Source organism: Poromitra crassiceps (assembly GCF_964638095.1).
Source record: "Poromitra crassiceps genome assembly, chromosome: 2".
Taxonomy (NCBI): Eukaryota; Metazoa; Chordata; class Actinopteri; order Beryciformes; family Melamphaidae; genus Poromitra; species Poromitra crassiceps.
Window position 1 is genome coordinate 85,816,093 of NC_139624.1, and position 12,250 is coordinate 85,828,342.

Genomic DNA, 12,250 nt, shown 5'->3' on the forward strand with positions numbered 1-12,250 from the left:
TAGTCTACAAATATCACTATCACGTACCCCCCTGTTTTACATAATGGGCTATTACAGCGACAGCAGAGGTGATGAAAAAAAGTGCCTACGATAAGGTCACTATTATAATAGACACACAAGTCCTAGGGATATTACAGGAAATATAATACTACATAGGATATAAAAAGGAAGGTATGATAATGTTGGTATTCACTCACTATAAATTACCATACTGCTATATTAATATTAAATAAAATACTTTGATGATACGGTGGCTCATGGTATCATTATGGTGGCTCAAGAAGCCACCATAAACTCAATATTGAGTACCACAGGCAATAAACCCCAATATTGCTTATGTTTTTTTTTTTAATGGTGCAGAATAATCTATTACACGAGTAACGTTAACACAAGGTTCGCAATCCTTTCAACAGCGCTTGTTGTTTTATGACTGACCAAACTGATCAGAACTTAATATAATAACATACAGTAGTATTGCTGTTTGTTTGTCATTACCAGGGGGTCTGCTGCAGTTACGGCTTGGTGAGATAGATTGTATCCATGTCAGTGGAACAAGACAAGCCATGCTGATGTCAGAGATTTTTCCCCTGCCCTCCACAGTGGGAGGATCTCTGTGCGTTGAGTCACGCAGCTGTCAAAGATAGCTGTCACCCAGTTTCAGGATCAAACACACATTCAATGAGAAAAGGGCTTTGGGCTGAAGGGAAGCGCATATCTCAGGTAACCCCGTAAAGTCACCAAACAAACAAAAAGGACGACTAAAAAGAGAAGAAATCCAAAAGGAAAAAGAAACGGGTTTTGATGAATAAGGATTTTCGACTATTCGGATACACGCTGTGGATATCTAGAGGAAAAGAAAAAAAAGCCCTGCAAGGACTAAAACAGGACACATTTCAACTACGCTTGACGAGGCAAAGAAGGGGAAATTTGGACAGAAATGAAGACGAAAAAAGGTAGGTTTGATGCTTTTTGCAGGAATCAATAAGGTCACGGTTGGTTTAGAGCCAGACAGCGTACAGAACGATTTACAGAGCGATTTTCCCCTCTTATGCAAACCATGCAGTCCATTGTTTCCTTTCCAGACAAAACAGGGGGCTTTTCTCCCATGTGCTGGCAGGATGTCAAAATTGATCAGGTCTGTCGGCTACCTGCTATTTGGCTAGTCGTATTTTTTAATCAAAGTTTAACAAAGTAGCAGAGGGCAATGTTGCTGGATGTTTCCCCCTCTCTCTCGCGGTTTAATTAGGCTAACTTCAAAGGTAAAAACTTCATTTACTAAAGCTTACTTTCAGATGGACTATGGGCGAATGGTTACATAGTGTCAAAGTCTTCGGTTTTACAAAGTGATTGTACAAGTTGACTGGAGTTTGCGACTATTGTCTCGAGAGTAGCGATACATTTTTACAACCTGCACGTTCTACAAGTCGATACATTGTATCTCCTAACGGTCTATTACGAATGCACATGTAATATGCACAGAAAAACTGCCATTATGTTGTATCTATGCTCAGATATCGGCTAATGTTCATCCTGACCTAATTGTGGGAAGTTGCTGTTTGCCTTGTTACATTCTTGGACCTCGTGGTGCAGAGCGCACACAATAGAAAAGCCCTTACAAGTTGTTTTAAACTTTACAAAAACACTGTCTTCGTGCGCTTATAGCGTTCTTTTCCCTCGCTTTTGAATATTAGTATTTGGGAGGGATTGAAGTTTAAGTCGAGCACGCAGTTTAGAAGTAGAAACTTTTTGAATTGCATACAAAGAACCACGCAGCCCTAGATTCTTTTGTTTAGTCTGGAGACGCTGATTTGCAACAGGTCTCCCCTCCCCCTTCCTCTCTCCAGCCTACGTAATTACCTCATCCTGTTGGCTGCTCAGACTTGGGAACTTTCTTATTCATTTCCCACTAGTTTGCCCTGGAGCACACTGGACTGGTTTTCTGCATTTTATTAGTTGCCAGCATGGTTAGCTAATTGTTGGTGTTCAGTTTAGTGACAGGTCATCATAATGAACAACCCTAATATTTCAGAAAAACATCAATTTACCTAAAATCATCATAACTTGTCACTTTGATACTTATCTATTTAGCCTACTGATAATAGATGTGTCAGATGAACTTGATTTAAGCCCTTATTGGCTCCTCTAAGGAGCATAGGCCATTGACGAATGGAGAGGTATGTCAGACTGAAACAAAATATATTTTGCCAATGGTTTGTGTGGATTCACCAAACTTCACTTCATCCCTGGGTACAAGTCGTTCAAACCGATTCAAATGCTCAAAGTCTGTTTGCTTAATGTGAGTCACAGTCACAGTTAGCCATGTGTTAACTGGATGCAAATACTTTTGTGTTGCGATTAGACATGTCTAAAACACATTGACTTAAAAAAAATCTATTACTATATAATCTAAGGGAAATTCCCCCTTTGTACAGTGATTGTCACTGTGGTCAATCTAGTGTACTTTACTTATCTAAGCATGCAAGGTGTGCTTGGTCTGTGCAGTAGCTGGTCTATGTTTGTCGAGGCAGGTTTTATAACTGACACAGCGTCGGATCAGCCTTTGTGATGTCCGCCCCCTCTCTCCCTCCCCCCCTCCCTATATGAATCACATGGCTGAACTTGACAGCTTGCCTCTGACACATCAGCTGCCTCCCAGACAGCCAGCGTTTGGCAGACGGCTGCGGCAGAGCGGGCGGGAGACTTGACAAGAGGGTGGTTGACATAAGAGGATATATATATTCGATCCGCTTCTCACTGTTCTCATACATTGTCCCCCCCCCACCCACGATTGCCGCACGCAGGTTTGATGTTGCTGTCAGGGAGCGAGACAGATGACGAGGACAGCGTGGACGCCCCGCTGGATCTGTCCTCCAGCTCAGGGAGCAGTGGCAAGAGGAAACGTAGGGGAAACCTGCCCAAGGAGTCCGTTCAGATCCTCAGGGACTGGTTGTACGAACACCGTTACAACGCTTACCCCTCGGAACAAGAGAAAGCCCTCCTGTCCAAGCAGACTCAGCTCTCCACACTGCAGGTACGGACAACCAGAGGACAGAAGGCAGGGCTTAGGATTTCTTACGTCTTTATTTCTGGTTACAGGGCTTTGTAATGTGCACAGACTTACTACTGTAAAAGTAGAAGGAAAACAAGTGTCAGTTTGAGTGAATCATTTCCTGTCTTGATAGCAAACAAAACATGACACATGGACAGTGAATTGAAGGTCATCCAAGCCAGCTTGGTGTTGCAACGTTCAGGTCTGTGAGTAAACGCACTCCCAGTGGTCTGTGAGTAAACGCACTCCCAGTGGTCTGTGAGTAAACGCACTCCCAGTGGTCTGTGAGTAAACGCACTCCCAGTGGGCTGTGAGTAAACGCACTCCCAGTGGGCTGTGGGCTTGGCTGAGGCACTTGGACAGGAATTCCCCTCCCTCCAGCCCCTCTCCATCCCAGCTGTCTGGGAACAATGCAGAGTCATTTACATAGCTAGAGCCCTGAGCCAGTTACCAGCAACAACATACTGGAGACCTGAGAGAAAAGGGGGGAGAGATGACCAAGTTTAATGAGTTGACAAAAGAGAAACGACTTTTTATGGAACAAGGAATACGAATACTTAAAATAGACTTAGATCAAATTACTTGTTTGGATGAAAGGCTGAATGCTTAGCCTCTCCTAGTTGGAAGTGCTATCATAATCTTTTTGTGTAAATCTTTAATTTGACAGGTTTTATGCTTGCTAAAAGGATAAACAGGAAACACTGATGGTGTGACCAGACAAGTAACCGCCTGCCTGGTGTGAAATCTCACTGTGTAACAACACCGTGTTACACACTGAGTAACACGGTGTTTTTCTTTTTTGTGCTGAATTCTCCATTGAGAAAAACAGGTGCAAACTGCACGGTGCCAAAACAATCAGACCTTCAGACGCATCATAGGGATTTTTTCAATTAAACTAGAAATATCGCACGCTCATTTCTAGCGTGCCTCGCTCGCGCACGTTGCTCACCCGCAGGTCGTCGCAGTTGAGCAATTGTGCGCCGCGCCGTGAGTGGAACCCCTCGCCTTATTACAGGAGTGGGATTGTAAGCCAGGGGTGGGACAGAAGTGAAGTTTGGTTCTCTGACAGTCTGGATGTTGTTGTTGTCTTTTCCAGGTGTGCAACTGGTTCATTAACGCACGGCGGCGGCTTCTCCCGGAGATGCTGCGGAAAGACGGCAAAGACCCAAACCAGTTCACCATCTCCAGGAAAGGCAGCAAGGCGGGCGACAGCTTCTCCGACTGCTCCCAGTCTCCCAAACACGGCAGCACTGCGACTGGCATGGAGGACAGCTACGACAAGCGCGTCCTGCACCCCTCCAGCTTCGAGCCCGCTATGCCCGGTGTCCTGAGGAAGGCCATGTCCCCCTCCACACCATCTCCCACCTCCGCGTCCCCCTCCCCGGGGCCCATGCCCACCCGGCCGTCCGTCATCTGTCACACCACTGTCAGCGCGGCCATGCAGACCAGCCCTACGACTGCCCTCCCCTCCTCCGTGCCGGGGATGAACTGTGACAAGGCAGTCGAGCTGCTGCAGTCGGCGCAGGCCCTGGGGCTGCTCCGGTGCCGGGAAGACAGGCCGGGCAGCCAGCCAGCTCCAACCACTACCACCATCCCCAGCATGGAGGGCAACCTGAGCCCCCGCAGCGGGCTGTTCAACACCCCTCCCCCCACCCCTCCAGACCTCACACAAGACTTCAGCGGCTTCCAGCTCCTGGTGGATGTGGCGCTCAAACGGGCGGCCGAGATGGAGCTGCAAGCTAAACAACTGGTCTCTTAAAGGAGCAGAGTGACAGAGGAGATGAGAAAAGAGACTGACTCTGCCTCTCGGCTACGGAACTCCTCTGAGTTCAGTGACTTGTCCACACACAACGGAGAACAAATCCACATGAAAGCCTGATCATTTCTATTTTTGGTATACCAATCAAATTGATGAGGATGTTTTTTTTTATTGAAAAGAACTGTATCAAGGTGCCTTGGCTGTTGTTTATTAATTTCATATACATGCGTATGTATCTACATGTGTATCTTATTTGCACACAGGGACCAAAAATGTTGTCAGACAAATGCTGCCTGTCTTACGTCTTTCCTTTATATCTAATTTTTAGAAAAACGAGGTGGGGTCGCCCCTCCTCCAAACACCAGTATGAAAGGGGATTGGTCGATTCTGAACCCGTTTACTGTTTTACATTTCAGCCATCAGTTCATGATTGGTCTGCCTCGTTTGTTTGCACACTAAGGCAGAGGAAGGTCATCTCAGTGTCTTAAACATACTTTGCTCTTGGCATCTTTGATGGATTTATTCACTACTGTAGTACATGTGTTTTCATGATAAGAGTATAGTTTTTGATTTTGTAATTTACTTTTACCTTTTGCTATTTTAAAAAGAAAAAACCTCTCTACTTTTTTTATTCAAGTTTTCCCAACGAGGGATATTTCAGATGACCAATGTAGCAGGTTCGTAGTCTGAGAGTTCATCCCATCACTCAGCATAGCGACAGCCAGTGGACTGGAAATGGTAACACTACAAATGTCTGTTCTACATTTGCTGTTTTACAACCTGACAAAGACAGCATTTTGAAATCACCAAAAAAGCATTTTCATGTACAATAGGACCATGTGTATAGTTAATGTGACACGATGCCCAATGATGTGATTTCTTTTCATACTGTGCAATGTTTGTGGCAGATAGGGGTCACATGGGATTCAAATAAAGTTTTGTTTTTCTACAACTCAGAATTGATCTTTTTGCTATTTTCCCACTGAGGATCACTCGGATCACATATCACCAACGGCAGTTTCTACAGGCTTTCATCTTGTCAGTCCTACTACTATAGTTCTTATTTACACTGCAATGTTTCATGTAAATGAGTAAAACTATGACTGTTTCGCTATGTATTAAATCCAATACTATCAGCGGCCTCCAACATCACAGGGAGAGAGCAAATGCAATATAACATGGCAACACAGACACCTCTATGCCGGCGAGATGTAATTAGAAGTGGCTAGCTATGCAGTGTTGTGTGTGTGTGTGTGTGTGTTTGCACCTTACTTTATAGAGGATGCAGGATATCCCCGTGACACTTGGAAAAAGCACATGGTGCAAATGAAAGGGTGATTGTCTTAGTAAATATAGATGACGATCTGAACTATCTAAGTGCTCACACACGTGGATTCAAAAAAAATGGAAAAAAGAAATAAAAAGTTGGAAAAAAAATAATGACATCCTATTGAAGAGAAGCTTTAGGACTAGGTTGAGAAGAGAACAGCTGTCTGACTAGCCTTGGACGAGCCAGCATCTCTTAAGTTATAAAGTGCCTTACATTGACTCTATTGAGACGCAAACACAAAACCCCCTGTTGGCAGAAAACTGTTGACGTCTGCTGGTTGCCCCGTGTTAATTTATGCAGGATTATGCTAATTAGCAGGAGCTGTTGTAAACCTCTCACATGCAGGAATGTCTCAGAATGACTAACAGGGTAGCCTGTGGAAAGGAAAGACATCAACAACACACTATTTCTGTCCTCCCATACACACTCCTTTTATTTGCCGAACATTATGACTCAATGCACTTTCTTAATCCCCTAGGGATGAATTGGTAAACTTCAGAAAGTTTAGTAGGATGACAAGATTAAAGCCTGTAGAAACTGCCATTAGTGTTACGTGATGGGAGTTGTTTTACAGGAATACACCAGGAGCAAGGCTCAGCCAGGTGAGGGGCAGATGTGTGTTACAGCTGTGGTGAGGCAGGCCATACTCACCCAGTTTGCCCTGTAAGGAAGCACAAAGCCACCAGCCTGTACTATGTCCCTAGACTCGAGTTTACTTTATTGTGCCCCTGAAGAACATTCAAAGTCACCCTGGCCAGTGGCCACTGAACAGCTAAATGGCAAGCCTTACACAGCCCTGTTGGATGCAGCTGGGCCCCAGTCCCTTGTTAAAGCCCCGCGAATGAGAATCATCCGTGTCCACGGGCACGACGAACAGGCCCCCACTAGTCACAAGGTCCAATGTGAAGGAACCCATGGTTACTCCAGTCCCTGAAGCATTACCACCTGTTGAGACAGGCACACCAGTGATAGAAGATATTGCTATTGCTCTTAAGACAGCTCCTGATGCAGCCATAACTGACAGACCAGGCACAGACAGATACACTACAGGTAAGGCCATTCCATGAGGACGAGGGAGTGGTAGAACACGCAGTCACACAGGACTGAGTTGGGAGAGGCACAGATAGCACGTTGGGGGAATCATGTTGCAGTCAGCAGATCAGTCAGAGCAGGAACTTGGAGCTCCACAGCTTCCTGTAGTGTAGAGTATGTTTCTCTGTGACATTGCTAAGCAGCAATGAGAGGACTCTCCCCTTGCAAATCCTTTACAGCTATTCCTCCCAAAGTCCTGTAGAGAGGAAGTGTTGAGGGTGGCCCACACACTCCCCTGGGCAGGTCACCTAGGCTTTATCAAAACATTTGAGGATTTCTAAGGTTTCTGAGGCTCTTCTGGCCAGCAGGGATGTTACACTCAGACCAAAGATTTCTGGAAGACTTGACTGGAATGCCAGTTGACAGCAGGGATTAGCTGAAGCCCCTGTGCATCACTTCTAGCCATTAATACTCCATTCGAGTGCATAGGAGTAGATATAGTGGGCCCAGTGGAGAGGAGACAGGCAGGGAACAACTTCATGCTTGTCATTTGTGACTATACTACCAGATACTCTGAGGCCTTCTCTTTGAGAGCAGGTAGCTTCAGCTTTTTTTTTTTTTTTAATAGAACAATAAACGAACAAGACAAACAGGCTCAGACACAGGAAAATTTAAATAAAATAAAATACATACATCAATGACATTTGGCATCATTAACGTGGTGCTACCAGCTACAAAAGGTGCTTATGTGCTTGTGAGGGATATTACGCGTAGGACCCCACCAAAGGGGTCCACATGAAACAGACCGGGCAAGCTGTCCATCACCCCCAACCTTAGTCACCGCTCACTAATCATTTTTAACCTCGTCAAAGTAGCCCAGAAACGGATCCCAAATAGTTAGGAACTTTCTAAGCGAGTTGGTTCTCAGGAACCTGAGTCTCTCCATCTGTATAACAGAAACCATGTCCATCAGCCATACTTGAAAAGAAGGTGAAGAGGAGGACTTCCATTCCTTCAGGATGAGTCTTTTGGCGACAGTTGTCCCCAGTGTCAGAGATTGTTGCACAGCTGTAGGGAAGTTCAGAGAGGACTCAGAGCAGCCGAAGATGGCGAGTTCCGCCTCTGGCTGCAAGGTTATTTTGTAGGCCCTAGAGTACCAGTCAAATATTTTGGCCCATAATCCTGTTAGTGAAGGGCAGAACCAGAAGGCATGAGATAGTGTGCCCTCTGACACATGACATCTGTCACACAGTGGTGAGACAGAAGGGAAGATCCTGTGTAGTTTCTGCTTGGAGTAGTGAAGACGGTGAGCGACTTTAAATTGGATCAGCTGGTGTCTGCTATTAACTGAGCAAAGTTGCACCACAGACAGACTCCTTTCCCATATAATGTCAGATAAATTAATACCAAATCTCTAGATTAAAAACAAATCTAGAGATAAGATGCTTGGAGTGAAGAGGGCTCAGAAATACATTGAAAAAAGCATGCTCATCTGGGAGCGCTTCAAAGGTATGAACCTTGGATCGAACGTAATCTCTAGTTTGCAGGTATCTGAACCAGTTCGTGCCGAGCAGGTAGCTTCAGCTTTGACTAAGTTTTTCTCTCGGGTAGGAATCCTAAAGGAAGAGACCAGGGCTCTGACTTCATGAGTCACATGCTCAGAAAAGGTCTAGCAGCTGGTATTAGGAGAGTGAGAACCACCCACTACCACCACCCTCAGACTGATGGCTTGGTGGAGCTTTTCTTTTTTTCTTTCTGATTTCCCCCCATTTTCTCCCTAATTATACTTGGCCAATTTATCCCCATGTTACCCTATTGGCTGCCCCAGTCGCTGCTCCACCCTCTGTTGATCTGGGGAGATCCGAGACTAGCACCATGCTTCCTCTGACACATGCACAGTTGCCAGCCGCTTCTTTTCACCTGACAGGAGGAGCTTAACCGGTAGGATGTAGCACGTGGGAGGCTCTGGTTTTCCCCCTAAAAGGGGGTGAGACCATGTGCCACCTACAAAATTATGTATTGCCAATCTTTCGTATTCCTACCAGTTCCCTTCCACCCAAACCAGGTGCCCCAACCAACCATAGGAGGCGCTAGTGCAGCGACTAGGACACATAACCCCAATCCGGCTTCCTACCCTCAGGCACAGCCAATCATGCCTGTATGTACGCCTGACCAAGCCGGAGGTAACACGTGGATACGAACCTGCAACCCTTGTGTTGGTAGGCAGGGAATCTACCGCTACACAACCGGATGCCAGGCTTGGTGGAGCTTTTCAATCAGACTCTGAAGGGTATGCTGAGAAAGTTATTTTCTGAGACTGGAAAGGACTGGGACAAATGGCTAATTTCTCCTGTTTGCCTACCGTGAGGTATCTGCAGGCCTCAACAGGTTTTTCACCATTTGAGCTGCTTTCTACCCACCAGGTCGGAGGTCCGTTGGATGCACTGTGGAGACCGTCTCTCCAGATGCTCAAGAAATGGCACCCTCATCCTGTCCCTGCGCCACTAGCAGCCCACTCTCTCTTCATCCAAGTGGTGAGGGAGGAAGAAGAGCCAACAGAGCAGTATTTTCCAGTTCAATAGGTGGAGACACAGTTGGACCTGGACCACCTGTCAGATGTGAAGAGGAAAGGAGCTTCTCCAGGAATTGTCCTTCCACTTTTTCCTGGAAAAGCACACAGAGGTTATGTACCGGGTTCCAGAGCAGAGTTCTACTGCCTGTCCTGAAGGAGCTGGAGGTGATGAGAGAGCTGGGGGTGATAGAACGGTCTTCCAGCAATTGGAGCAGCCAAATCATCTTGATTCCCAAGGATGGAACCCTGAGGTTGTTTGGACTTCAGGAAGGTGGAGTCAGTAAGCTGGACTTGCACCCCATGCCCTGAATCGACGAGCTGGTGGAGAGAATAGGGGGTGCCAATTTCATCAGCACTCTGGATCTGTTCCCCTCACCCTATTTGTACATTTCCAGTTCATGGTCCTTCCTTCCTTTTCCTTCATGGAGCGCCTTTACACCAAGCTTAACCAAAAATCTATTTTTCTGATTTGAATGGCAATAAAAAGGCATGCTGAGGTTGGTTTTCATTTGATAAAAATGACCTAAGTAACTATCAGATCTTTCATGTTAGTTCAGCTAGGTCTACATACCACTAATAATAATACAGTATGCTACATTGTTTGTCATGCTGCTTGTCAAAAGTGACGGATAACTCTTGTGGTGGAGGTTGGGTCTAACCTGGAGGATGTAATCACTAATGAGTGTTCAAACAGACCTCCAGGCACAGTGGGAAGCTGTAGCTCACCATGGAGGGGCATCTGAAGGCTAGACTGACCTAGAGCCAGGGCTTATGACAAGTACCCCCCCGAACTCTAGCCATTGAGGTCAGCATGCCTCCGCTGAGCATGATTGATGTGTGAATGAGGAATCAGCAGAAGCTGTGTGCAGGAGTGACGAGGCTAAGGTGGCCAAGGCCAAAAGTGCCGTCTAATTACGGGGGCCCGCCCCTGCGGAAGGGAAATGCCCTAAAAACACCCGATGCTGGCCTTGTAATCTGTTTAATTATATTCCAATTGAAAACACATGTGGAGAAGGAAAGGAACGAAATGCACACAACAACATTATGGCAATGATATATCTTTAATGCTGATAAGATTTTCATACACGTGCCATAACATCAAGTGTAATAACATTAATTACAAAATGTATATCTGCTTAATATGTTATTTGATTGTTTTCTTAGTTTACATTTACATAGGGAAACATTCATTTATGTACAAATCTTCATTTGAATGTTTTTTCTTAATATAACTACATCACAAGCCTCAGAATTGCCAGGATTGCTGAAGTGTCTTTAGTTTGGCAATTAACCACAATCCAACATTCTGGTTTCTATGTCAAATTCCTGCTATACCACGGGCATTATATTGATATGTTATTATAATAAACATAAATAACTCAATCATTTGACAGACAGTTCAATTCAAATACAGGTTCCAGTACTAAAAATAAAGTAAAAATAATAATAATAATAATAATAATAATAATAATAATAATAATAATACTAAACTGAGATCTAATGGCATAAAGTTAGAAGAACTATCATAACTTTTTTGTATCCTCCCTAAAATTCATATTGACCAACTAAAGGAAATATAAATCATACAATACGGTTACTTCATCACTTGAGTTCCATCACAAACAAACTGGACTTTTCTCTATGAAAACTTCAGGTAAGAACATTGTAGCTGTTCAGTAACAGCAATACTGGGGACATTTAGCAAGAATATATCCTTCCCTATAGTTACCCAAATGGCACAAAACCTTGTCAAAGCAATACAGAGGATTGGAATACACCCCAAATTCCTGCTATTCTGTTATTAAAACTACCATGCGACGGTAAACCGGCTTTAGATTGTCTCCACATTCAAGCAGCTGACAAAAATACCTTGTTAGGATGGACTGATTAGGGTTGAGGTCTTGAATAGAAAGATCATTCAGAAGACGGCATTGTACTATTTCCCTTATTAAAGTTCTTGGCCTATCCAGGTGACTGGGGTTATATACAGTAAGAGACAAAGCCTATTCATGGGTCACATACAGGCACATGAATTTACATTGACAATCTCTCTCTCTTACACACACACACACACACACACACACACACACACACACACACACACACACACACACACACACACACACACACACACGCACAGACACACACACACACACACACACACACACACACACACACACACACACACACACACACACACACACACACAATATTCTTCTTCCCCTGAGGCTGTTGTTGTGCTCGACTATCACATCAGAAAGTAAGGCTGATCACTGAAACATAAAGACAAAATGTGCCTGTCATGCTAAAGAACCGACATAAAAAATAACCAACACAGTATAAGGGCCTCGTTGTCAGTGCATCATAATAATCACAATGTTGATAAACAGTCCGTTTTTCCTAACCAATAAATAAAACATGAATACAAAACACTAGAAATTGGATTCTATAGGTCAAATAATTGCTTCATTAGGAGGCAGAGATAGTGCACACAGTGAGGAGAAAATA

At 44.6% G+C, this 12,250-nt stretch overlaps 1 protein-coding gene across 1 annotated transcript; it reads left to right on the plus strand.

The window, feature by feature from the left end:
• The first annotated feature begins 674 nt into the window (after positions 1 to 674).
• On the plus strand, positions 675 to 5,727 carry tgif1 (TGFB-induced factor homeobox 1). Its single transcript, XM_083659636.1, has 3 exons — positions 675 to 953; positions 2,802 to 3,031; positions 4,146 to 5,727. Exons 1-3 carry the CDS (start codon positions 938 to 940, stop codon positions 4,806 to 4,808), a joined length of 909 nt encoding a protein of 302 aa, XP_083515762.1. The 5' UTR covers positions 675 to 937; the 3' UTR covers positions 4,809 to 5,727.
• The last annotated feature ends 6,523 nt before the right edge of the window (positions 5,728 to 12,250 follow it).

Bases quoted from the DNA above. Each gene is read 5' to 3' on its own strand.
- tgif1 (XM_083659636.1), top strand. The intron at 3,032-4,145 runs GTACGGACAACC...TGTCTTTTCCAG, and splicing joins CTCAGCTCTCCACACTGCAG to GTGTGCAACTGGTTCATTAA.